The sequence below is a fragment of the Anomaloglossus baeobatrachus genome, chromosome 7 (assembly GCF_048569485.1).
Source record: "Anomaloglossus baeobatrachus isolate aAnoBae1 chromosome 7, aAnoBae1.hap1, whole genome shotgun sequence".
Lineage (NCBI taxonomy): Eukaryota > Metazoa > Chordata > Amphibia > Anura > Aromobatidae > Anomaloglossus > Anomaloglossus baeobatrachus.
Genome location: NC_134359.1, coordinates 292410315 through 292438232, shown reverse-complemented (window position 1 = coordinate 292438232; position 27918 = coordinate 292410315). Strand labels below are relative to the sequence as shown.

At 50.2% G+C, this 27918-nt stretch overlaps 1 protein-coding gene across 1 annotated transcript in view; it reads right to left on the bottom strand.

Moving 5' to 3' along the window:
* The window catches only part of LOC142246431 (cytoplasmic phosphatidylinositol transfer protein 1-like), a 59359-nt gene that overhangs the window by 10445 nt on the left and 20996 nt on the right, over positions 1-27918 (bottom strand). The window contains exons 3-7 of the mRNA XM_075319485.1: positions 6915-7063; positions 1139-1227; positions 769-776; positions 611-682; positions 434-529 (exon numbers count right to left, since the gene is read on the bottom strand). Coding sequence (XP_075175600.1) covers positions 434-529; positions 611-682; positions 769-776; positions 1139-1227; positions 6915-7063 — 414 coding nt within the window. The remainder of the gene's footprint in view (positions 1-433; positions 530-610; positions 683-768; positions 777-1138; positions 1228-6914; positions 7064-27918) is intronic.

Sequence of the window (27918 nt, the reverse complement as noted above, 5' to 3'; positions counted from 1 at the left end):
TCTTGGTCGTGTTCCCTGGCTCCGGTGAATGTTCTTTGGAGACATATGGAAGCAGAAGAGAAGAACATTCTGCTGTGGAAGACGGAGGAGATCTGGGCGAGATTGCCTCTGAGCCGTCACTATGGGGGGAGTGCGGCGTCTGGCATATGGGGGGGGGTGTATGGGAGAAGCGGACCCCTATACCGCTCAGACCCCAGCACACTGAGATCAATGGCGCCGTATCACCGACTGGTTACAAGAATGAACAAAGGGCGTCCGATCCACAACCCACCCCCCCAAAACAAGAAAAGAAAATCTGCAATACCACTAATGGCCACCAGGAGGCACCGAAGTCAAAAGCACAGGGGAAGAACATGTAGAATGTAACATATGCACCTGTCCGAGTCTATTGCTCCCTGTTATCAGCCACACATCCCTTCCTCCCAGTGATCACCTCGGTGCTCTTGTAGTATCGCTCCGGGATCTCGTCATATGCGATGTCCAGGTGCGTCACCTCGTGGGCCTCATCTGCTGCCTCCGCGCTGAAGATCTGCAAGAAACCATGAAGACGATGCCCGGATCAATATGAGGGGCGGCGGAGATGGGGAGGGGGGGTCCGGACGCCACCTACACTGTCGTTATCGCCGCAGTCGTCCGAATATCTGGTCTCGATGTGGATGGAGAATTTCGGAAGGAACGAGCACTGGAGAGAAAACAGAGCGTTATAACGTCCTCCAGTCACATCCAAAGCTGCAACCACCAACTCTTCAGATATTCGCCGTATCTTACCGTATACTCTGTGGTGGGCGAGCCGGACGACGAAGGGTTAATATAAAAAAAATGAGAAAAATAAAACTTGTGAGGGTCATGTGTTACCCACGGCAACTGCTCGTCAATTGGTTGCTATAGGTAACCACAAATTTTTATTAGTATTTTTTACATTATACCCCCCACAAATAACCATTATATGCCCCTTTAAAACAGATATAGTCAGATATACATATAAAATGGCCGCCGGCAACACCGGGATGGCAGAGAGAAGAGCGGCCATTAGAGCCATAGCAACCAATCAGAAATCATCTTTCATGTCTCTGATGCTGGATTAGAAATGAAAGCTGAGCTGTGATTGGCTCCCAGCGCAGTGTGATGGTGGAGGTACCTGTCACCGTGTAGGGGTAGTAGTTCCAGGCTTTTTCACACACGTAGAACATCCGAGGAACCACGGCTCGGGCCCAGCTGGGTAACTTACTGCAAAACAAAAAAAAGAGGTGAAAACCAATACTGCAGATACCACACAACGGGGAGACCATGGCAACCAATCACGTGGCTGCTTTCATTTGCCAAAGTGCTTGTGAAATATGAGAATTAAAATCTGATTGGTTGTTAGAAAGTCCATAGCAACCATCTTCTGGTAGGGACTGTAACCAGGTGTAATGTGTTGCTAGGGAGCAAATGATAGGATCTGTCATAAAAATAAAGGAAATATTGGAGAGACTGAGCCTGCCCCTAATAAAGGCACCAGGACAATGTGAACTGGACACTTAAAGGGGCCGAGGCCTAAGTGAAGCTCAGGAGCATAAGCTGTAATGGGGTATTATGATGCCATACATCACCAAGCACAATGCTGAGCCGTACATCACCAAGCACAATGCCGAGCCATACATCACCAAGCACAATGCCGAGCCATACATCACCAAGCACAATGCCGAGCCGTACATCACCAAGCACAATGCGGAGCCGTACATCACCAAGCACAATGCCGAGCCGTACATCACCAAGCACAATGCCGAGCCATACATCACCAAGCACAATGCCGAGCCGTACATCACCAAGCACAAGGCCGAGCCGTACATCACCAAGCACAATGCTGAGTCATACATCACCAAGCACAATGCCGAGCCATACATCACCAAGTACAATGCTGAGCCGTACATCACCAAGCACAATGCCGAGCCGTACATCACCAAGCACAATGCCGAGCCATACATCACCAAGCACAATGCCGAGCCGTACATCACCAAGCACAATGCCGAGCCGTACATCACCAAGCACAATGCCGAGCCATACATCACCAAGCACAATGCCGAGCCATACATCACCAAGCACAATGCCGAGCCGTACATCACCAAGCACAATGCCGAGCCATACATCACCAAGCACAATGCTGAGCCGTACATCACCAAGCACAATGCCGAGCCATACATCACCAAGCACAATGCTGAGCCATACATCACCAAGCACAATGCCGAGCCGTACATCACCAAGCACAATGCCAAGCCATACATCACCAAGCACAATGCCGAGCCGTACATCACCAAGCACAATGCCGAGCCGTACATCACCAAGCACAATGCCAAGCCATACATCACCAAGCACAATGCTGAGCCGTACATCACCAAGCACAATGCCGAGCCGTACATCACCAAGCACAATGCTGAGCCATACATCACCAAGCACAATGCCGAGCCGTACATCACCAAGCACAATGCCGAGCCATACATCACCAAGCACAATTCCATAGAGAGGGAAGAACATGTCGGCCACACAGAGCTTGTCAGCCCCATCGTAGTACAGAGACGGTGAGCCCGTCCTCCCCCAACATCAGTATTGGGCTCAGAAATGGTCTTCTGGATGAAGGGGCAGAATTGAGGATGGCTGGTGATGTGGAGGGTGCACATACTTTTCTCCTTTTAGTATATATACAGTATATATTTCTATATCAGTCCCTTTCGAGCTGGATATTGGTGACTTCTTCTTACGCCCCCCGCGCGCCCCCATTAGCGCCATGTATTGATTACACTCATGCAGATGACATGTAATTAATCCTGGGAGCGGACCCCTCCCTCCGCGCCATCAATGGGGGGAAGAGGGCGAGAATTGATAGTTTTCTATTTTTACCGTGACCCGGGCGCCCTAGAGAAAATCAATGTCAGGCAAGAACCCCCCCTCCTGATTCATTAGGACCCCGGTGAAGGTTGTGAATGAGCGGCGGAGCGGAGGGGGCCGGTATAAGACGCCGCCTGTCATCAGGGACCCACTTACTGTTTCTATAAATAGATCCGTGTGCGATGGCGGATGCTATAAATAGCGGTCCTGATGCTGTCAGCGCCCCTCCCCCACACTTCACCTCCCGCCTGTGACAATTCCCCGGGTGGCTGGCGGGTGTGATACTTCTACCTGGATATCAATTGTGTATGCGCTGGCTGCGCCCCGTGGGAGCGCCGCGGCCGCAAGACCTGTCCCCCGTGTCCCCGGATTATAATAACCGCGGCTATTTCCAGCTGGAAACCCATTAAAAATTCACTTCTGCCGAGAAAAAACTGAAAATAGCAACTCTGCGGCCAAAACCGCCATCGCTGTGCGCATCCATTTAAAGGGCCAGGCACCTCAAATCAGCGTTAGAATTACACACATATATATCTCCCCGGCTGGTACAGAGAGTCGGCCGCCATCTTTGTCTCTGGTGATGGGTGACATTTGACCTTTTGTACCTGCGGCGCTCGCTCGCATCGTGACGGTGGGGGGGAATCGTGATATTTCATAGGTGGGTATAGGAGACTGTCACCCGTCACGTTTAACCCCTCGCAAAGTATATGCCGTTGTTATGGAAACACAAATTGCGTTATAACATTGCCTGTTCCTTAAAGGGTCATATTAACCCTTAAGACTTCAGCAACAGCGGACCCCAATGCAAGATCCCCTGAAGGACCCCCAATATCACCGGTCATTAATAGTCCTGGTCTTCTCATATGGGCCAAAGCAGACCCCAGGACCAGAGGGCGATGGAGACCCCCGACACCAGCTATAAGAGATCGGGGGAGGAGGATGGTGACATTACTGCCACTTATCAAAGAACACTACAGATGTCTCTTCCCAACCTGAAATGGCAGATAACAGAGAACAATAGACAGTATTCATCTCTTTTACAATCATTCTTGCCCCAGTCTGGAAGGGCTGATAACAGGGAGCAATAGAATCATGCATCTTCCCTAAAGTCAACATTTTACAATTGCTGATAACAGGGAGTAATAGATGGTACTCACCTGTCCTACAGTCTCCTCTCCTTAGTAATGGCTGATAACAGAGGGTAATAGATTGTAGGACAAGTGAGTACAGTCTCCTCCCTCAGTAATGGCTGATAACAGGGAGCCATAGATCTACTCCTGTTTTACAGTCAGCCTCATCCCAGGCTGGAATGGCTGATAACCGGGAGGTGAGACATTAGCTAGCCAAAAATCAGCATTTTTAAATGGCTGATAACAGCGAATGATAGACTGCAGTCACCTGCACAGCAGGGGGCGGTATCAAAGCAGCACATATTTCATACAATGCTAAAGGCAGCAGCAGTTAATGCTTACAGCAAAAGTGGCTGATAACAGAGGACAACAGCATATCATTATTAATATACAGAGTATACAGGATATATGATGTGGTCAGTTACTGAGTAAACCCCAGCACTCGTCTCTGCCCCAGAAGAGCTTGCAATCTAATTTCCTTGCAGTGCAGTTGATGCGATGATTTTGGATTTGGGTGGACCCCCCGAAGCCCCCGGAGTCAGGGTCATTCACCAGCGAGAGGCTGAAACTGGCGACTTCCACATCCCTCCCAGCCGCTGTCCGAGGTGCTGAACTCATGGGAACACCACTAGGCCGAATCCCCCCAGATGCCAGGGGGACACAAGGAAGGTGCAGAACAGATGTGTCAGCCTGATCACAGCGACACAGAGTATTTCAGGAGCACAGCCATGTCCTGCTGATCCCTGTGATGTGGGGTTAGTGAGGACAGGGCTGTATGTGACAGGAGCGGTTCCTCGGTGTGAGGCCTACACCAGTATTTGTGACGCTTGGACTATTCAGGTCGTCACAGGGTTCTGCACAATCTGCCCTCCCCGTGTAGGGCTCAACCCCCCATGGTTCTGGGTCTCCATCCTGCGGTGCTGCCTCCACCAGCATTCACAAATCCTAGATACACCTTGCACCACACCTGTGAGGCACACCTGTGAGGCACACCTGTGGGCTGCTTAAGCAGGGATAGGGCCGTGCACCTAGGGGTCAGGCAGGGAGGTGGGAGGTGTCAGTTGAGTGATAGCCCTCGAGCTGTGAGGAGCTCTGAGGAAGCGGGGAGTTGTAGCTCCCAGGGGAGAAGTAAACTAGGTCGCAGACGGTGGTCTGGACCTAGAGGAGTCGGACCCCCGGTCGCAGAGGATTGAGGCTCGGTGCCTGGAACCCGTCGAAGACGACGGTCAGCAGCCTGGTCCTATTACCGGTCCGGGACCGAAGGCACGTCGTGGTACACGGACCCTAGGTCGGGGAGAAGCTTCAGGCGACCCGACAATTAACCTGCGGAGGACAGGGCCTTTATGGACTGTACCCACCAAGCTCAGAGATCGGGGGCACTAGCGCAACAAGGGGGATAGGGCTTTCCAAACAAGCGGCCCACTGAAATCCCAAGCGTGAGCCCCTGAGAGCAGGCTCCTTCACTTAGCCATAGTGGGGAGTGGGGTCCGGACAGCTCCAAGCTACTGGGCTACAACGGACAATCTAAACTTTTGAACTCTGCTGGTTACGGACCACCGGCAGAGCTGCCGGGGACAGGACCCGGACGAGCTCCCCTCAGGAGACAGCGGCACCCAGAGACTTGGTTTACCCGATTGTCAGCATCTGCTTTATTGCTGAGTGAGTACCCGACTGACCCCTGCAACCAGCGAGCCTGCACTCCCCCTGCACCCCATCACACCATCCAAAGTCCCGGGGCCTTCCCCTACCTGTGGAGGATGACGACACCTTGCTGCCTCACTCCATCACCCCGGGTACTCCCAACGGCAGCGGCGGTACTCCCAATTACCGTACACCATGGGTGGCGTCACAAACTATACCTATCCACTGTAAATACCCCCTTTTCCATTTGAGTGTGGCACTTAGCCCCCGTGTCCGGAGACCCTCGAGGCACGAGTAATCACCAACCCCGGATTCGAGCAGTTCGGTCCGCTGCAGGGGCGGCACATATTACATGAACAGGATCCCCAAGCGGCACAGAGTATTTCAGGAGAACAGCCACAGCCATGTCCTCTCCTGTGATAGTGAGGACAGGGCTGTATGGGACAGGAGCGGTGCCCTGGTGTGAGGACTACACCAGTATCAGATGGAATAGGACCCCACAGCAGCACAGAGTATTTCAGGAGCACCCCAGCAGTCATGTCCTGTCCTGTGATGGGGAGGTTAGTGAGGACAGGGCTGTATGGGACAGGAGCTGTGCCCGGTGTGAGGACTACACCAGTATCAGATGGAATAGGACCCCCCAGCAGCACAGAGTATTTCAGGAGCACCCCAGCAGTCATGTCCTGTCCTGTGATGTGGGGTTAGTGAGGACAGGGCTGTATGTGACAGGAGCTGTGCCCGGTGTGAGGCCTACACCAGTATTAGATGGAGCAGGATCCCACAGCGGCACAGAGTATTTCAGGCAGCGCACTGTTCATTCATACAATGATGGGCCGGTGCTGTGCTTTGAGGAGGAAAATGGAGAATGTGTGATATTACATGGTGAATAATGTCACAGCAGCACAGAGTATAACAGCACCCCCTCCCCCAGCTGGCACTATCCGCAGCGATTCCTGCCATTTGTGCCCATCTGCTCCATCCTGACGAGGTTTATTGGCCGGTCCTGGACTCATCGTGAGTCATCTCATCTCCATATCCCCCGTATGACAGACACGCTGTGATCTCAGCACAGGAAGTAGCTGCCTGACTAGCATTTCCTGTCAGCCATATTGCTTCTCACATACTTGGGTCACACAGTCCATAGGCTCCACCCACATTACTATGAATGCTGGGATATTGAAGTGAGGGGAAGTAGCTAACTTCTCCTCGTACCTGAATTTCAATACACGTCACCATAGTGGCAGGCAGCGCAGTGCTCCACTATATCGCGCCCCTTACCTGGACAGGTGCACCCGCTTCTCCGTGTACTGCCCATCTCCATACACAGGGTCATGATGTGCCCGGTTCTCCATCACCTCCACGCCCTCGCCTCTGTCGCTCTCCTGGTGGCTGTGCTTACTGATTGTGTACAGCTGTCCAATCCTGTACTGTAAGAAGGAAGAGGGAGGGAGAGGGTTAAAAATGTGATGGAGATTATCCGCGTATCTGATATCGATCCACAATCCCGAGAATACAGCAGACACTGTGCGCACCGAGGTATGCGCAGACAGTGAGTATATGACCAGATCTGCATTACCGCCATATACACTCTCCTTATATAGCATATTACCGCCACCTACACTCTCCTTATATAGCGTATTACTGCCATATACACTCTCCTTATATAGCGTATTACCGCCATATACACTACACTTATATACTGTATAACCGCCATATACACTCTCCGTATATAACATAATACCGCCACATACACTTTACTTTTATAGCGTAGTACTGCCATATACATTTTCCTTATATAGCATATTACTGCCATATACACTACTTATATAGTGTATTACCGCCATATATACGCTACTTATATAGTGTATTACCGCCAAATACACTATGCTTATATTGTGCATTACAGCTATATACACACTATACTTTTACTGTATTACCACCATATACTACTCTGCTTATATAGCATATTACCGCCATATACCCTCTCCTTATATAGCGTATTACCGCCATATACCCTCTCCTTATATTGCGTATTACCGCCATATACTCTCTCCTTATATTGCGTATTATCGCCATATACCCTCCTTATATAGCGTATTACCGCCATATACACTCTCCTTATATAGCGTATTACCGCCATATACACTCTCCTTATATAGCGTATTACCGCCATATACACTCTCCTTATATAGCGTATTACCGCCATATACACTCTCCTTATATAGCGTATTACCGCCATATACCCTCTCCTTATATAGCGTATTACCGCCATATACCCTCTCCTTATATAGCGTATTACCGCCATATACCCTCTCCTTATATAGCGTATTACTGCCATATACCCTCTCCTTATATAGCGTATTACTGCCATATACCCTCTCCTTATATAGCGTATTACCACCATATACACTACACTTACAGTATATATTACCACCACATTACACTCTGCTTATATACTGTATTACCGCCATATACACTACCCTTATATAGCATATTACCGCCATTTCCACTACTTATATACTATATGTTCCTATAGGGGAGGACTTTGTTGCAGACATTACTGTGCTCTTCCTTTCAGGAGAATGGATCTTGCAGAAGTCCATGCGCCCGCCGCCGATCGATCTCATTCACATCATGTACCCATTTGTGCAGTGTGACTGTGCCCTCATGAGGGGGGGGGGGGGGGGGGTCAGTGCATATAATCCCCTGGTTACTCCCCTGACGGGCACTTTTGGGGTCCTGGACTCTTAAAGGTGCAGTACGGCGGGCCCCGGGCGCACACACTTCTGCCCCTGTTGTCTGTATTCGGCTCGTTCAGAGGGACGGACATGTAATAGTTTATTCTGTGAGAATCTGATTAACCATTCAGGTACCAGGACGCAGAAGAATGGCTGTAAAGTGCTGAGAAAAATAAATTAACCCCCTCAGGGAAGTCCACACAAGGGGTTAAGTAGCCCCCGCGCTCACGTCACTCCGTGATGTCACGCCTGCGTTAGTAGTGACCCGCTCGCCCCGCGCTAACGACCGTCCTTCCCTCCCAGTAACGAGGCTCCGCAGCAGCAGCTTCTGCCGTAAAACCGCGGCTCACACAATTAGCGCTCGAGTCGTTGGCAGGAAAGCGTCAGTCACCCCTCTGTTGCCATAGCGACACCATCTCCTTACCCAATACGCCCTCCAGACCCGACTTTGGATCATCTTTGATGAATATATTTAGTATTTTCTTAAAGGAGCCACGCCATATAAATAAAAAGGTAAAAGTTGGTGCTGTTTGTGGCAGCCTGTATTCTGCTGATGGGTCATACCATGTTTCCATCATAGAGGGGAGGCCGGGGCGGAGGACTGCTCTGACAATAGCAGAGAGGAGGTGGAGGCGATCTGCCCCTTTAAAGACGGAATACAGGCTGCCACAAACAGCCCTACAATCTCCTGCAGAGTGCAGTCAGCCCCGCAGGGTTATTGAAGCTGAGAGTTGGCGCCACACAGGACGGGGCTCAGGCGGCACCTTCGTGACAGGATGCAGACGGTGACCCGTTTCAAGGGGCGACTTCCTGAGAGGTTTTCCTGTGATCTCGGCTCTGACGCTGCAGGTTGCTGAGTGCGTGGGAACGGTATGACTGAAAGAAGCAGTCTGCAACCCGCAGGCGGCCATCGGCTACAGCATTCAGGGCCCTTCTGTCCCCAAGCCAATATAAACCTCCTCTCATGCTGCTTTCTTTACAATTACTTTCTAAAAAAAAAAATGAAAAAAATAATTAGATCCATCAAAAGCAACTTGCTGACTGTTTCCATGTAGCACAACCAGTGGACATGTGTGACCCTGGTCCTTGGAAGAAGGCAGCAATATTTTCTAATAATGCACAAACCCTTTTACAATCATAAAACATTGTTAATCCTTTCACAATCAATTTAAAAAATAATAAAAAAAAAAAGATCCGTCAACAGCAGCTTAACAGTTTCCAAGTAGAGCGACCAATGAACTGGATGCTTTGCTGTTTGTAAGAAGCGACCATGTTTTTCTAATCCTTTACAAATGTCTTGAAATATTGCTACCATTTTTTAAAAATCTTTTCTAAAAAGATCCGTTAAGAGCAACTTGCTGACGGTTTCCATGTAGCACATCCAATGGACAGGTTTGATATTAGTTTTTTGGAAAAAGACAAAAAAAAAGGAAAAAAAAAAAATACAAACCCCCTTCACTTATTATCATTGACCATTGTAACAATTACTTTAAAATAAGATCCATTAACAGCAACTTGTTGACAGTTTCCATGTATCACATCCAATGGACAAGTTTGGAATGGGAAGAAGGCAAAAAAACAAAAACAAAACATAAAAACCCCTTCACTTATTAGCGTTGACCACTATAACAATTAATTTAAAATAAGATCCATCAACAGCAACTTGTTAACACTTTCCAGAGAGCACACCAGAGGGACAGGTTTGGGCGCTGTTGTTGGAAGAAGTAACCATATTTTTCTCATTCCGTACAACATTATTTCCCCTTTTTTACAGCTGGTTTCTAAACAGGATCCATCAACAGCAGCTTGTTAACAGTTTCCAGGTTTAACAATCAAAAGATAGGCGTGGTCCCGGTTTAGAAAGGAAGAATCCATGGTTTTTATAATCTTGTACAAAACCCTTCAACTTATTGCTATCCCTGTGTCACGAACAGGCGGGGAAGTCCCTCAGAAATCCGCAGCTGTTCACTGATTTGTTACACGCGACTACTCTCTAGCGCCCCCCCTTGTCTGCAGGCCACTTTTGGTACTGCAGGACAATGCATAAGATGAGGCTGCTGAGCTGAGAATGCCAAATATTGGAGGTCTCACAGCAAGGGTAAATGTATATCTCTGATTCCTGCTGGTGGAATATTTATATACCTCGGTACCCTTAATGATGGCACTCCAATAATTCTATGCAATAACAATTACGCTGCCACCACCCAGACTTTCTACAGGTAGCTGGGAACCCGTTTCAGATAGCATAAGGCCCTTCGGGGTTTTGGATTCGTATATAAAGCATAAGGAAAGAAACTCTTAAATTTTTATATATTTAATCCGAAAATAGGCAGTGTTTAAAGAATATACAAGAATTTACAAAAGGGAACAATACACATTACGGCATAACAGTTACATTAAAATAAAAGGTATAAACGTGAAACTTACTAAACTCGTGCCATAGAAGTAACGTCCAAGCTTATGGAGGGAGGGTCTCCAAGAGAAGAAGATGTTAGAATTGGCCAGCATCACCCTTCATGATGCCCTCCTCGTGCTGACTGAGCCCCCCAGACAGGAACTGTCTCTTATGCTCTTACTAGCCCCCCTTGCCTGTGACATCATTTTACAGTCACTTGTGGGCTGTGCTCTGATGTTCACAGAGTTCCATAATTCTAGGGTTTTTCATATCTTTGCTCCTGGGTCACACAGGTGAAAGATATTAGCGTCATATTTAATATCTCGATTTTACAGTTACATTGATACCAAACACAACACCTCTAGCACAATTTTAGTGGCCAATACTAATTTGTCGTGATTCTGACGATCTCCCCGTCAGGTGAGACGGTGCGCTGGGTTCCGCACGACGCAGGGATTCTGGCAATGTGTTTTTCATCTTTCTAGCATTAAAGTTGCACTTCAAAACCTGCTTTGGGAGTTTTCCCGCCAATATTACAAAGAATTGTCTTTCTCTGCAGCTTTTGGCTTTAGTTCTACCATCACCCAAAGTCATAAATACCTTAAGCTTCCAGGCCAATCAGTTAATCGTCATGACAACCTGTGGCTGGTAAAGAAGAGGAGGGGGATGAAGACCCTTCAACAGTTCTACATGACACCTCCCCCTTTTTGAGGTAGCATGGGAGATTGATTTGCCAATCGTCTCCTAAGCCTACCTCGCTGGCATCCCCCTGCCGGGACAGCCCATCAGCGTTGCCATGCTCAACACCCTTCCTGTGTTGAATGGTAAAGTCATACTGCTGTAGTGCCAAGCTCCACCGCAGTAGCTTACCATTGTCGCCGGCCACCCGATGTAGCCAGCTGAGAGGGTTGTGGTCTGTCACTATGGTGAAGTTGCGTCCATATAGGTAGGGCTGCAGTTTCCGCAGGGCCCACACTATAGAGAGGCACTCCTTCTCCACAGTGGCGTAGTCCACTTCCCGGGATAAGAGCTTGCGGCTGAGAAACATCACCGGATGCTCTTCTCCTTTCCCATTTACCTGGCTGAGTACTGCACCAAGGCCAAACGCACTGGCATCTGTCTGAACTATGAACCGTCGGGTGAAGTCCGGAGCTTGTAGGATTGGGGGACTGGCGAGGGCAGCTTTTAGTGCCCTGAAGGACCGTTCACAGTCATCTGTCCAGGTGACTACTTGCGGTAGCTTCTTTTTGGTGAGGTCCGTCAACGGCTTAGCAAGAGCACTATAGTTAGGAACGAACTTCCTATAGTACCCTGCCGTACCCAAGAAGGACATCACCTGCTTCTTTGACTTGGGGGTAGGCCAGGAGGTGATGGCATCAACCTTCCCTGGCTCTGGTTTCAGGGTCCCGCCACCCACTCTGTGTCCAAGGTACTGTACCTCCGTCATGCCGATCTGACACTTCCCTGGCTTTATAGTCAGACCAGCGCTTTGGATCCGCCTGAGCACCTGCTCCAGGTGCCCCAGGTGTTCCTCCCAAGTGGGACTAAAGATGGCAATGTCATCCAGGTAAGCTACTGCAAACCCTCCTAGTCCCTCGAGCAGCTGGTCGACCAATCGCTGGAAAGTGGCAGGAGCATTTCTCATGCCAAAGGGCATGACAAGGGATTCATACAGCCCAAATGGGGTGATGAAGGCGGACCTTTCCTGTGCTTCCTTGGACATAGGAATCTGCCAGTACCCTCGACTCAGGTCCATGATGGTCAGGTACCGGGCCCCGGCTAAGCAATCCAGTAACTCATCGATGCGTGGCATTGGGTACGCATCGGGTGCTGTGATTGCATTTAGCCTCCTGTAGTCCACACAGAACCGGGTTGTCCGGTCCTTTTTGGGAACCAAGACTACAGGCGAGGCCCATGCACTTTTGGACCTCTGGATCACTCCCAGGACTAGCATTTCATCGATCTCCCTTTTTATGTCCTTTTGTACCTCTAGGGAGACACGGTATGGGGGTTGACGAACTGGGGAATGACTCCCTGTGTCCACCTGGTGGGTGGCTAGGGATGTCTTCCCTGGGACATTCGTGAAGGTCATCAGGTAGGGCCGGAATACCTCCCGCAGCTGGGACTTTTGGTCCAAGGATAGCTGTGGGTTGAATGCCGCCTCCTCGATCGACCCTCCATCCCGGGCCGAGGCGAGCAAGTCCACCAAGACTTCACTTTCGGATTCCTCGGGAAGACTACACACAGGAAGGGCAAAGGCTTCCCTGTCATGATGAGCTTTCATCATGTTGACATGGAAGACCTTTTGCCTCTTCCTGACATGGTCGATGGTGACCACGTAGTTTACATCATTGAGGCGCTGATGCACCAGGTATGGACCCTCCCAGGCCGCCTGAAGCTTGTTCTGGGTCATTGGGACTAGGACCCACACCTTCTGACCCACTTCGTACACCCGCTCTCGAGCGTGTTGGTCGTACCATCGCTTCTGGCTGGCCTGGGCTTGCGCCATATTCTCATGCACCATCTGCGTCATTGACTGCATTTTGTCACGGAGCCGAATGACATACTCCACAACGGACACTTCTGGGGAATTCAGTTCCTCTTCCCAGGATTCCCTTACCAGACCAAGAGGCCCCCGGACTCGTCTGCCATACAGGAGCTCGAAGGGAGAAAATCCCGTTGAGGCCTGTGGTACCTCTCTGTAGGCAAACAGCAGGTGTGAGAGATACCGCTCCCAGTCGCGTCCATGTGACTCAACCAGCATCTTAAGCATCTGCTTAAGGGTACCATTAAATCGCTCACACAAACCATTGGTCTGTGGGTGATAAGCGCTTGATATCAGATGCCGCACCTGCATTTTCTTACAGAGAGCCTCCATTAGACGAGACATGAACTGAGTCCCCTGGTCGGTAAGCATCTCCCTGGGAAATCCTACTCGGGAGAATATGGTCAAGAGGGCATCTGCCACCTTATCGGCTCTAACTGAGGACAGAGCCACTGCCTCCGGATACTGGGTAGCATAGTCTATCACAGTAAGGACGAACCGTTTTCCAGAGCTGCTGGGGACGGCCAGAGGCCCGACAATGTCCACAGCGACCCTCTGGAAAGGCTCTTCTATCACCGGCAAAGAGATCAGGGGAGCTTTGGGAGCAGGCCCTGACTTTCCCACTCTTTGACATGTGATACAGGAGCGGCAGTAGTTGGCAACATCTGTCCCCATTTTGGGCCAATAGAAGTGGTGAGACAGCCGGGCCTTGGTTTTGCTAACCCCCAAGTGTCCGGCGAGTGGGATCTCATGGGCAATCCGCAGCAACTCACTCCTAAAGCGGTGAGGCACCACCAGCTGTTTTTCCTTCAGCCACTCTTGTTGGGGGTTACAGGGAATTGTCTCCCGGTACAACTTTCCCTGGTCCCAGAATACCCTCTCCTTATCGGTCTCGGAAGAGGGCTTCTCTGCGAGGTCCCTTAACGTCTCTAGACTGGCATCAGTTCGTAGAGCCACCTGAAACTCTTGGCTAGAGGCAGCCAAAAGTGACGTTAAGGTTCCAACCTCACCGGGACCCTCTGGGACCTGCTCTGGGTCCATCACCAGTTCCGTTATCCCTCTGGGTGAAGAGGTGTCAGAAGGCAGGGTTTCATTTGCGTTCTGGGCACTCTGACTGCGGGTGACAGCACCGATGAAGGCTGTCTCCCCGGGGAATAACCACTCTTCCCCATCAGCCTGACAGGTACTACTGGCTGTGTCACTGTCCGCTGTGACACTGCTCAGTTGCATTTGACCACTGTCCTCGTGGTTCTCATGTCTTCCTCCATCTCTGTCGGTACAGACACTTGCTACCTTGGGGTCGTCCTCAGCCACGTCACCCTGCCGCGTGGCATGGCTGAGTTCCCCTGTACAAATCTCCACTTTATTACCATGCACAACATTTGTAATTACGTTCTGGGTATCCGCATTCGGGTCGCATGACTTATCAACAACATTGGCATCACATGATTTAACAACATTTGCATCACATGACTGATCAACAACATTTGTATCACCTGACTTTTTGGATTCGGGAGGATCATCAGGGAGAAATTGTGCAACTAATCGCACCAGATCAGTCCCCAATAAAACATTGGTTGGTAGATGTTCATCCACCCCCACTTCCCTCCACCCTCTCCCAGCACCCCAGTCGAGGGGAATAAGGGCCATTGGGAAGGATTGGTGGACACCCCCCGCCAAGGCGACAGTCAGGAGTTTTCCCGGGATAAAGTTTTCAGGGGGTACCAGTTCAGGGCGGACCAGTGTTCTGTCGGCCCCAGTGTCCTTGAGCCCCACAGTGGGGGTTCCGCCTACGGTGACGGGGTGTAGGTTTTCGCAAGCCCTACCACCCGCCTTCCTTGCCAACAGGACAGTTCCAGTAGGCCCTTGGGCCTTGGATGTGGGGTTCCTCTTCTGCCTCTCTGGGCAACCAGAGCTGAGGTGTCCAGGCTGGTTGCAGGAAAAACACCTGCGAGTGTCAGAGGTGGGCCGGGCACTGGTGGATGAAACAGGACCTACGGGAGGTCGGCTGGTAGGGGCAGGGGTGGTTGTAGTTGTCATCTTACCCCCTTTCCAGCTAGTGGTGGACGGCTTCCGCACCTCCGATGCACGGTTGGCCACATAGGCGTCGGCAATCTGGGCTGCTTTTGAGGCCTCCTTGGGCTCTCGGTCCATAACAAACTGTCGAACCTCCACAGGACAGACGTGTAGGAGTTGGTCCTTCACCATGAGGTCCTTTAACTCCTCAAAGGTTGTAACGGACAGTCCTTGGATCCACTGGTCAAAGGTGCGCTGGAGCCCACCCTCCAAATCGCTGTAGCTGTCATGAGGTCCGAGCTGGAGGGTCCGGAATTTTTTTCGGTACACCTCCGGAGTCAGCTGATACTTCCGTACTAGGGCCTGCTTTATGGCCCCATAGTCTCCACTCTGCTCTTGAGGGAGACTGGCAAACGCGTCCAGGGCCTTGCCTCGCAGCCCTGGGGTTAAGTATTGTGCCCATTGTGTTGAGGGCAACTGGTACTGCAAGCAAGTCTTTTCAAATCCCCTCAGAAAGGTGTCCAAATTCCCGTCCTTTTCCATCACAGGAAAGTGCTCCGGTCGGGGCTTAAAGCTGCTGGCATTATTGGACTCACCGTTTAGTGAGGAAGATGTCTGCTGCCGGGCTTTGAGGATATTCAATTCATGGTCTCTCTGGGCTTGGCGCTCTCGCTCGGCTCTCTCAGCCTCTCGCTCGGCCTGAGCCTGGCGCTCGGCTCTCTCAGCCTCTCGCTCGGCTCTCTCAGCCTCTCGCTTGGCTCTCTCAGCCTCTCGCTCGGCTCTCTCAGCCTCTCGATATTGCTGAATGAGGTTTAGCCGTCCCTGCCGGTCATCTGCAGCGAATTGTTGTAGAGCCATCTTCAGGAAAGAGTCCATGTTGCCCCGGTCACTGCTCTGGCTTGCAGTTGATGGTGGGGACTCTGCAGAAGCACTATCCTGGGCTTGGCTTGCCTCCTCTTCTCCAGCACTGGGGGAATGAACGTGCTCTGCGTCCCATTGTAAAAGTTCTTTAATGAGGTCCTGCCTCGTTTTGCCATGGCCATCAATCAACTTGGATCTGCAGAGTGCAGCAAGAACTTCCTTCTTCTGCTGATTGTACCAGGCTTCTGACACAGCCTCCATAATTGCCAAATAAAAGATAGGATAGAAAACAAGAGAGAAGGGGAGGGGGTAACTGCTACACGTACAGTATTGTTCCAGGTATATTTAAACACTGAGTTCAATCCTCAAAACTTTTGCAAGTTTTTAGTGACAGGGATGATTGCTCAAACCAGATCACTAATGCTTTATATATCCCACCGCTGCTACCAATTTGTCACGAACAGGCGGGGAAGTCCCTCAGAAATCCGCAGCTGTTCACTGATTTGTTACACGCGACTACTCTCTAGCGCCCCCCCTTGTCTGCAGGCCACTTTTGGTACTGCAGGACAATGCATAAGATGAGGCTGCTGAGCTGAGAATGCCAAATATTGGAGGTCTCACAGCAAGGGTAAATGTATATCTCTGATTCCTGCTGGTGGAATATTTATATACCTCGGTACCCTTAATGATGGCACTCCAATAATTCTATGCAATAACAATTACGCTGCCACCACCCAGACTTTCTACAGGTAGCTGGGAACCCGTTTCAGATAGCATAAGGCCCTTCGGGGTTTTGGATTCGTATATAAAGCATAAGGAAAGAAACTCTTAAATTTTTATATATTTAATCCGAAAATAGGCAGTGTTTAAAGAATATACAAGAATTTACAAAAGGGAACAATACACATTACGGCATAACAGTTACATTAAAATAAAAGGTATAAACGTGAAACTTACTAAACTCGTGCCATAGAAGTGACGTCCAAGCTTATGGAGGGAGGGTCTCCAAGAGAAGAAGATGTTAGAATTGGCCAGCATCACCCTTCATGATGCCCTCCTCGTGCTGACTGAGCCCCCCAGACAGGAACTGTCTCTTATGCTCTTACTAGCCCCCCTTGCCTGTGACATCATTTTACAGTCACTTGTGGGCTGTGCTCTGATGTTCACAGAGTTCCATAATTCTAGGGTTTTTCATATCTTTGCTCCTGGGTCACACAGGTGAAAGATATTAGCGTCATATTTAATATCTCGATTTTACAGTTACATTGATACCAAACACAACACCTCTAGCACAATTTTAGTGGCCAATACTAATTTGTCGTGATTCTGACGATCTCCCCGTCAGGTGAGACGGTGCGCTGGGTTCCGCACGACGCAGGGATTCTGGCAATGTGTTTTTCATCTTTCTAGCATTAAAGTTGCACTTCAAAACCTGCTTTGGGAGTTTTCCCGCCAATATTACAAAGAATTGTCTTTCTCTGCAGCTTTTGGCTTTAGTTCTACCATCACCCAAAGTCATAAATACCTTAAGCTTCCAGGCCAATCAGTTAATCGTCATGACAACCTGTGGCTGGTAAAGAAGAGGAGGGGGATGAAGACCCTTCAACAGTTCTACATGACACCCTGCATAAGATCCATCAACAGCAACTTTTTGACAGTTTACAGGTAGCTCCACCAATGGACAGGGAAGAAACAACCATGGGGTTTGTTTTTTTTCAAATCCTTCATATTAAAGTCTAATTGTTAGCACTTTTCTTTAAAATTAATTTCTAAAGATCCGTTAACAGCAACTTGCTGACAGTTTCCACGTTGCACCTCTTTTTCTGTTGCAGGACAAAACGGTTTACATTATAAAACTTTATTTTTTTTCCGTATATACAATTAAATTCTGAATAAGATCAATCAACAGCAACTTGCTGACAGTTTCCAGGCAGTAATATATATTCCTATGTGATTAAATGGGTCATATCAAACGTCAATAATGTATATTACAAAGGGAAAATAACTCCTATCTGTTCACTATCGGGCCTGTAGTGATCACAGGGGTAGCCATTGCCGCTGGCACACCACAGGCAGAAACACTATAGAAACAAGATCTGTCAACAGCAGCTTGATGATGGTTTCCAGGTAGCAAGGTAAATTTATTTATTTATTTTATTTCTCTTAGATGTGGAGTTTTACTCGGGGGCAGGACGCGTCGCCCTCTCGGCTCCGGACCATCTATTGTACGGGGATTTATTGGTAAAGGGACGCCGGGCGCACGGCTCATCAGGGACCGAAAAAAGCAGAAAATAATGAGAATTAAGAATTATTTATACATTGTGACGCACGACAGTAACTCATCACTGCGGGGAATCAGCGGCTGACGGACCCAGTGTGACGACACCTCTGCTGTGATACAGCGCGTCACATCTGAAGAGAAGAGGCCAAAACGATAGGGTCAGAGGAGGGGGAGCGACACACGGTGCTGAAAGGACGAGCAATAAGCAACACCCCAGCAATGTCCAACACCCCAGCTTCTACAGAGTAATCACGTGTGATACTATACTGCTGTGTATCTAATCCTATCCTGTGTGATACTATACTGCTGTGTATCTAATCCTATCCTGTGTGATACTATACTGCTGTGTATCTAATCCTGGCCTGTGTAATAGTGTAATACTGTCCCCTGAACTATGCATCTAATCCTATCCTGTGTCTGTATCTAATCCTCTCCTGTGTGATACTGTCTGTTGAGCTGTGTATCTAATCCTATCCTGTGTGATACTGTCTGCTGAGCTGTGTATCTAATCCTCTCCTGTGTGATACTGTCTGCTGAGCTGTGTATCTAATCCTATCCTGTGTGATACTGTCTGCTGACTGTGTATCTAATCCTCTCCTGTGTGATACTGTCTGTGCTGAGCTGTGTATCTAATCCCATCCTGTGTGATACTGTCTGCTGAGCTGTGTATCTGATCCTCTCCTGTGTGATACTGTCTGCTGAGCTGTGTATCTGATCCTCTCCTGTGTGATAATGTCTGCTGAGCCGTGTATCTGATCCTCTCCTGTGTGATACTGTCTGCTGAGCTGTGTATCTAATACTCTCCTGTGTGATACTGTCTGCTGAGCTGTGTATCTGATCCTCTCCTGTGTGATACTGTCTGCTCAGCTGTGTATCTAATCCTCTCCTGTGTGATACTGTCTGCTGAGCTGTGTATCTAATCCTCTCCTGTGTGATACTGTCTGCTGAGCCGTGTATCTAATCCTATCCTGTGTGATACTGTCTGCTGAGCCGTGTATCTAATCCTCTCCTGTGTGATACTGTCTGCTGAGCTGTGTATCTAATCCTCTCCTGTGTGATACTGTCTGCTGAGCTGTGTATCTAATCCCCTCCTGTGTGATACTGTCTGCTGAGCTGTGTATCTAATCCTCTCCTGTGTAATACTGTCTGCTGAGCCGTGTATCTAATCCTCTCCTGTGTGATACTGTCTGCTGAGCTGTGTATCTGATCCTCTCCTGTGTGATACTGTCTGCTGAGCTGTGTATCTAATCCTATCCTGTGTGATACTGTCTGCTGAGCCGTGTATATAATCCTCTCCTGTGTGATACTGTCTGCTGAGCCGTGTATCTAATCCTATCCTGTGTGATACTGTCTGCTGAGCCGTGTATCTAATCCTCTCCTGTGTGATACTGTCTGCTGAGCTGTGTATCTAATCCTCTCCTGTGTGATACTGTCTGCTGAGCTGTGTATCTAATCCCCTCCTGTGTGATACTGTCTGCTGAGCTGTGTATCTAATCCTCTCCTGTGTAATACTGTCTGCTGAGCCGTGTATCTAATCCTCTCCTGTGTGATACTGTCTGCTGAGCTGTGTATCTGATCCTCTCCTGTGTGATACTGTCTGCTGAGCTGTGTATCTAATCCTATCCTGTGTGATACTGTCTGCTGAGCCGTGTATCTAATCCTCTCCTGTGTGATACTGTCTGCTGAGCTGTGTATCTAATCCTCTCCTGTGTAATACTGTCTGCTGAGCTGTGTATCTAATCCCATCCTGTGTGATACTGTCTGCTGAGCCGTGTATCTAATCCTCTCCTGTGTGATACTGTCTGCTGAGCTGTGTATCTAATCCTATCCTGTGTGATACTGTCTGCTGAGCTGTGTATCTAATCCTCTCCTGTGGGATACTGTCTGCTGAGCTGTGTATCTAATCCTATCCTGTGTGATACTGTCTGCTGAGCTGTGTATCTAATCCTCTCCTGTGGGATACTGTCTGCTGAGCTGTGTATCTAATCCTATCCTGTGTGATACTGTCTGCTGAGCTGTGTATCTAATCCTATCCTGTGTGATACTGTCTGCTGAGCTGTGTATCTAATCCTATCCTGTGTGATACTGTCTGCTGAGCTGTGTATCTAATCCTATCCTGTGTGATACTGTCTGCTGAGCTGTGTATCTAATCCTATCCTGTGTGATACTGTCTGCTGAGCTGTGTATCTAATCCTATCCTGTGTGATACTGTCTGCTGAGCTGTGTATCTAATCCTATCCTGTGTGATACTGTCTGCTGAGCTGTGTATCTAATCCTATCCTGTGTGATACTGTCTGCTGAGCTGTGTATCTAATCCTCTCCTGTGGGATACTGTCTGCTGAGCTGTGTATCTAATCCTCTCCTGTGTGATACTGTCTGCTGAGCCGTGTATCTAATCCTCTCCTGTGTGATACTGTCTGCTGAGCTGTGTATCTAATCCTATCCTGTGTGATACTGTCTGCTGAGCCGTGTATCTAATCCTCTCCTGTGTGATACTTTCTCGCAGTACACCTCTCATCACATATGACCCATCGTTGTCTGTGACCCGGAGACGGGAAAGTGGTTACAACCAAAGACCAATATGGAAGATTCCGTGACGCTGGCAGTTTCCATGGTAACACGAGATACAGGAAGTCAGGATGGAGGCCTCTAATATGTTCTGCAAAGATAAGGACAATAAAAGACACTGAAGATGGGAGCCTGAGCCACTGAGCCGTGCATCTAATCCTCTCCTGTGTGATACTGTCTGCTGAGCTGTGTATCTAATCCTCTCCTGTGTGATACTGTCTGCTGAGCCGTGTATCTAATCCTCTCATGTGTGATACTGTCTGCTGAGCTGTGTATCTAATCCTATCCTGTGTGATACTGTCTGCTGAGTTGTGTATCTAATCCTCTCCTGTGTGATACTGTCTGCTGAGCTGTGCATCTAATCCTATCCTGTGTGATACTGTCTGCTGAGCTGTGTATCTAATCCTATCCTGTGTGATACTGTCTGCTGAGCTGTGTATCTAATCCTCTCATGTGTGATACTGTCTGCTGAGCTGTGTATCTAATCCTATCCTGTGTGATACTGTCTGCTGAGTTGTGTATCTAATCCTCTCCTGTGTGATACTGTCTGCTGAGCTGTGCATCTAATCCTATCCTGTGTGATACTGTCTGCTGAGCTGTGTATCTAATCCTCTCCTGTGTGATACTGTCTGCTGAGCTGTGTATCTAATCCTATCCTGTGTGATACTGTCTGCTGAGTTGTGTATCTAATCCTCTCCTGTGTGATACTGTCTGCTGAGCTGTGCATCTAATCCTATCCTGTGTGATACTGTCTGCTGAGCTGTGTATCTAATCCTATCCTGTGTGATACTGTCTGCTGAGTTGTGTATCTAATCCTCTCCTGTGTGATACTGTGTGCTGAGCTGTGTATCTAATCCTCTCCTGTGTGATACTGTCTGCACAGCTGTGTATCTAATCCTCTCCTGTGTGATACTGTCTGCAGAGCTGTGTATCTAATCCCATCCTGTGTGATACTGTCTGCAGAGCTGTGTATCTAATCCCATCCTATGTGATCCTGTCTGCTGAGCTGTGTATCTAATCCTCTCCTGTGCGATACTGTCTGCTAAGATGTGTATCTAATCCCATCCTGTGTGATACTGTCTGCTGAGCTGTGTATCTAATCCTATACTGTGTGATACTGTCTGCTGAGTTGTGTATCTAATCCTCTCCTGTGTGATACTGTCTGCAGAGCTGTGTATCTAATCCTCTCCTGTGCGATACTGTCTGCTAAGATGTGTATCTAATCCCATCCTGTGTGATACTGCCTGTTGAGCTGTGTATCTAATCCTATCCTGTGTGATACTGCCTGTTGAGCTGTGTATCTAATCCTCTCCTGTGTGATACTGTCTGCACAGCTGTGTATCTAATCCTATCCTGTGCGATACTGTCTGCTGAGCTGTGTATCTAATCCCATCCTGTGTGATACTGCCTGTTGAGCTGTGTATCTAATCCCATTCTGTGTGATACTGCCTGTTGAGCGGTGTATCTAATCCTCTCCTGTGTGATACTGTCGGCTGAGCTGTGTATTTAAGTGTGCTGTGTGATACTGTGTGAGCTGCTGTGATACACTCCATTGTACCTAACCTCTCCGATGTGATATTTTCTATTAAGCCTGTGTATCTAATCTGCCACTTGTCGTACTGTGTGACTCCGCTGTATCTAAGCCTGCTCTGTCTGGTACCCCCGTGTTTCGGTATGACTGCTCCTTTGGATCTGATGGAGGTTGTAGTCATTGACAACACGGAGATTTTGACTATTAAACAGCTTGTCTCACAGCCCAGATTGTGCACACTGCGGCGCCGGTCCCGGTTGCCGTGGTAACCCAATAAACGTTGTACGCGTTCCACCACCTTTCGAATATGTTCTGGTCCGGATGTCTCTCGCATTCTTCTCTCTGCTCCGCTCTCAGCGGGCACGGACGGCACATCACCCACATCCGGGTGACCCTGGTATTGTTTGGGGGAATCAGACGACCCCGAGAAGCCTCGTTATCTCCCGGTACTACTGTGATATACGTGTACTGAGCGAGGCCGCGGCCATTAGTCGCGGTCTGTCCGGGAGTATTAATGGCGCATGATTGCAGGCATGTGACCGCCATTCCAGGCTCAGGAACCGGCGAATCCTCGCAGCACACGGTGTGAGCGATGTGAAGATTCACAAGTCTGCAGTAACATAGAGCGGCAGCACACAGTGACTGCACACTGGGCGTTCTACACCGCACAACCGCTCTAAGTTTGGTCTCAATCCTGTGAAATGCGGCTCGATGGGCTGAGATCTGGTGAGGACGCGGCCACTGCAGAATATGCCACTGTCGCAGGATGTTTTGGGTCATTCTCCTTCTGTCTCTCAAGCGTCATCCAATCATTGCTGCACTTGGGGCAATCTGAGCAGAACGTTTCGCCCCATGCACTGCAGGATTCATCCGGCTGCTTCTGTCTTCAGTCACATCATCAATAACCCCTAGTGCCCCAGGACTAGACGCCCTGCATGCCCGGCCAGCACACCACCTCCGCCATGTGTTACAGAGAATGTGCTGTGCTCAGGAGCTGCTCCGAGCCTTCTCCAGACTTTCTGCTGCCATCATTCTGGTCCAGATTGATCTTAGTCTCATCTGTCCTCTGCTGTATTTTTTAGAACTGATCGGCATCTTTAGATTTTTGGGGATAAAGTCTAATCTGTCCTATTTTTCAGGCTGATTAATGCTTTGCTCCTGGTGGTGACCCCTCCGTATTGGCCCCCCTGGGGTGAGCCCCTCCGTATTGGCCCCCCTGGGGTGAGCCCCTCCATATTGGCCCCCCTGGGGTGAGCCCCTCCGTATTGGCCCCCCTGGGGTGAGCCCCATCCATATTGGACCCCTGCGGTGAGCCCCATCCATATTGGACCCCTGCGGTGAGCCCCATCCATATTGGACCCCTGCGGTGAGCCCCATCCATATTGGACCCCTGCGGTGAGCCCCATCCATATTGGACCCCTGCGGTGAGCCCCATCCATATTGGACCCCTGCGGTGAGCCCCATCCATATTGGACCCCTGCGGTGAGCCCCATCCATATTGGACCCCTGCGGTGAGCCCCATCCATATTGGACCCCTGCGGTGAGCCCCATCCATATTGGACCCCTGCGGTGAGCCCCATCCATATTGGACCCCTGCGGTGAGCCCCATCCATATTGGACCCCTGCGGTGAGCCCCATCCATATTGGACCCCTGCGGTGAGACCCATCCATATTGGACCCCTGCGGTGAGCCCCTCCATATTTGCTCCTTGTGGGAGACCTAGTGAAACCCCGACTTCCCAGAGAGTCTTCATCTTGGTGGGGAGGGGGGTGTTGTAGGTTTTCTCCACCATGGAAAGAGTCCTGCGATCATCCACCAATGTTGTCTTCTGGGGACGTCCAGACGTGCAGCCCATTAAAGAGCTTTGGAGATAATGGTCCAATTACTTTTTGTCCCTTGAAAAAGAGGCAAACAGCTGCGATTCCTGAACCTTCCTCCAACTGGGGTGTGAAACCCTCAAATTAAAGCACAAAGTCTAGACCTTAAGCCCAGATTTATTAAATAACTGGATCTTGAATACGTTTTGATAATAAGTTAAAATGCCAAAACTAATGTCACTGGCCAAATATTTCTGGACCTAATTGTGTATATTATACATATACTACTCACAAAAGGTTTGGGATATTTGACTTTCGTGTGAAATTTCTGGATGATCCTATGATGCCCTCTGACCTTTTCAGGAGACCTTCATGTGACCTTCTCTAACCTGTTGGATGCTCGTGTCCAACTGTTCAATGTTTCAGGACCTTTGGCACAACTTGCTGTTCTCTAACAAGGAGCTTAATGGCAAAATTCACAACAGGTGTTTGATTCCTGAATCGCCCAATAAATTTAGGGGTTCAATTAGAGTTGGTTTTAAACTGCCCTCCTCATCGCGCTGTTCACATCCTGACATCATGAGATCAAGACACGTAACAATTGATCTGCCATGATGAATACCACACAACTCCAGGCACAATTAAGAGAGGGGAGAGGCACCAAGTGTCACATGAGACCATTCGAAACCATTTACATCAACATGGAATGTGTGCTAGACGACCTGCAAGGTATCTGACCCCACCACCAAGCACAGGCATCATCTACATACCTGACCACACCACTAGAACTAAGCGTCATCTATGTACCTGACCACACATACCAGGCACAGGTGTCATCTATGTACCTGAGACCACACCACCAGGCACAGGTGTCATCTACGTACCTGACCCCACTATGAGGGACCAGTGGCCTCAGTGCTGTTCACTGATGAAATTTGATTCAGACTGAGCTTAAATGATGGCCGCCAACCAGTGGCGTAACTAGAGTTGGATGGGCCCCGGTGCAAAGTTTAGACCTGGGCCCCCCCTCCACATACACAGACACTTGGGGTAAGGCATACCTCCCAACTTTTAAAGAAGGAAAAGAAGGACAAAGTTTGCGGCGCGCTACGCGCGCCGCGGCAAATTTTTAGGCCACGCCCCCTAACCACACCCATTTCACAGTCACGCCCATATCCACTCCCCATCCACACCCATTCAGCATGGACACGCAGGCAGCCGGCGGGCCTCCAGCATGGACACGCAGGCAGCCGGCGGGCCTCCAGCATGGACACGCAGGCAGCCGGCGGGCCTCCAGCATGGACACGCAGGCAGCCGGCGGGCCTCCAGCATGGACACGCAGGCAGCCGGCGGGCCTCCAGCATGGACACGCAGGCAGCCGGCGGGCCTCCAGCATGGACACGCAGGCAGCCGGCGGGCCTCCAGCATGGACACGCAGGCAGCCGGCGGGCCTCCAGCATGGACACGCAGGCAGCCGGCGGGCCTCCAGCATGGACACGCAGGCAGCCGGCGGGCCTCCAGCATGGACACGCAGGCAGCCGGCGGGCCTCCAGCATGGACACGCAGGCAGCCGGCGGGCCTCCAGCATGGACACGCAGGCAGCCGGCGGGCCTCCAGCATGGACACGCAGGCAGCCGGCGGGCCTCCAGCATGGACACGCAGGCAGCCGGCGGGCCTCCAGCATGGACACGCAGGCAGCCGGCGGGCCTCCAGCATGGACACGCAGGCAGCCGGCGGGCCTCCAGCATGGACACGCAGGCAGCCGGCGGGCCTCCAGCATGGACACGCAGGCAGCCGGCGGGCCTCCAGCATGGACACGCAGGGAGCCACAGTGAGGCGGCCGGTCGCCCACACAGTGAGGTGGCCGGTCGCCTTCACAGACAGGCGGCAGGGGGGCGCCCGCACAGACAGGCGGCAGGGGGGCGCCCGCACAGACAGGCGGCAGGGGGGCGCCCGCACAGACAGGCGGCCGGGGGGCGCCCACACAGACAGGCAGCCGGGGGGCGCCCGCACAGACAGGCGGCCGGGGGGCGCCCGCACAGAAAGGCGGCCGGCCGACCGCACAGACAGGCGGCCGGCCGACCGCACAGAGAGGCTCCGGCCGGGGGTGAGGGGGGGGGAGGGAGGGAAATCAGCGCTGGGGAGATTTTACTGTACCAGCAGCAGCACAGGCAGCGCTCCTCTCTGTTATGCCACGTCTACTGGGATGGTAGGAGGGAAAAGCAGGGAGGCGGAGAGAGAGTGGGTGGGCGGAGCCCGGGAGCCGGCCGTCCCGATCGTGGCAACGGGACAAACAACGTAAAGCGTGAAAGTCCCGCTGTATCCGGGACGGTTGGGAGGTATGGGGTAAGGGATAATGACACTGACACTCGGGGTACAGGATAATGACGCTGACACTTGGCTCTCACCCACAGCACCCTGAAATCCCTCTATCAGCACCCAGCTTTCCTATGTTCTGATATTTATCTTGTCCTCAGCACCCAGCTTTCCCATATCAGAGCATGAGAAAGCTGGGTGCTGAGAGATGTATATCAGAACATGGGAAAGCTGGGTGCTGAGAGATGTATAGCAGAACATGGGAAAGCTGGGTGCTGAGAGATGTATAGCAGAGCATGGGAAAGCTGGGTACTGAGAGATGTACAGCAGAGCATGGGAAAGCTGGGTGCTGAGAGATGTATAGCAGAGCATGGGAAAGCTGGGTGCTGAGAGATGTATATCAGAACATGGGAAAGCTGGGTGCTGAGAGATGTATATCAGAACATGGGAAAGCTGGGTGCTGAGAGATGTATAGCAGAGCATGGGAAAGTTGGCTGCTGAGGGAAAGAGCCTTTTTCCCTCAGCACAAAACATTTCCATCCCATACTTGTATCTTTGTCCCCCCTGTATAAAGTTCTCAAAATACTATAACAGCCCCCACATAGCCTTCCAAATAATTGTATAAAGGGTCTCACATAACTCTTCATATATTAGAATGCAGATACATAGCCCTCCATATATTATAATGCACCCCCATAATCCTCCATGTATAAAGTAGCCCTTCAATTATAATGCATTTCCCATAGTTCTCCATGTATTAAAATTCACCCCATAGTACTTCATATATTATACTGCACCACATAGTCCTCCATGTTTTATAATGCACTTCCATAGTCCATGTATAAGGTAGCCTCCATAGTCCTCCATATATTATAATGCAGCCCCCATAGTCCTATATGTATTATAATCCAGCCCCATCAATTTTCATATTGTATTATGCAGCCCCATACTCCTCCATGTATAATGTACCCCTAGTCCATGTATAAGGTGTCCTTCATGTTTTTTATGCAGTCCCATAGACCTCCATGTGTCATGCAGCCAGCCACCCCAGGGCCTCCATGTGTCATGCAGCCAGGCCCCTCCAGGGCCTCCATGTGTCATGCAGCCAGGCCCTCAGGCCTCCATGTCATGCAGCCAGGACCCTCCAGGCATCCATGTGTAATGCAGCCAGGCCCCTCCAGGCCTCCATGTGTCATGCAGCCAGGCCCCTCCAG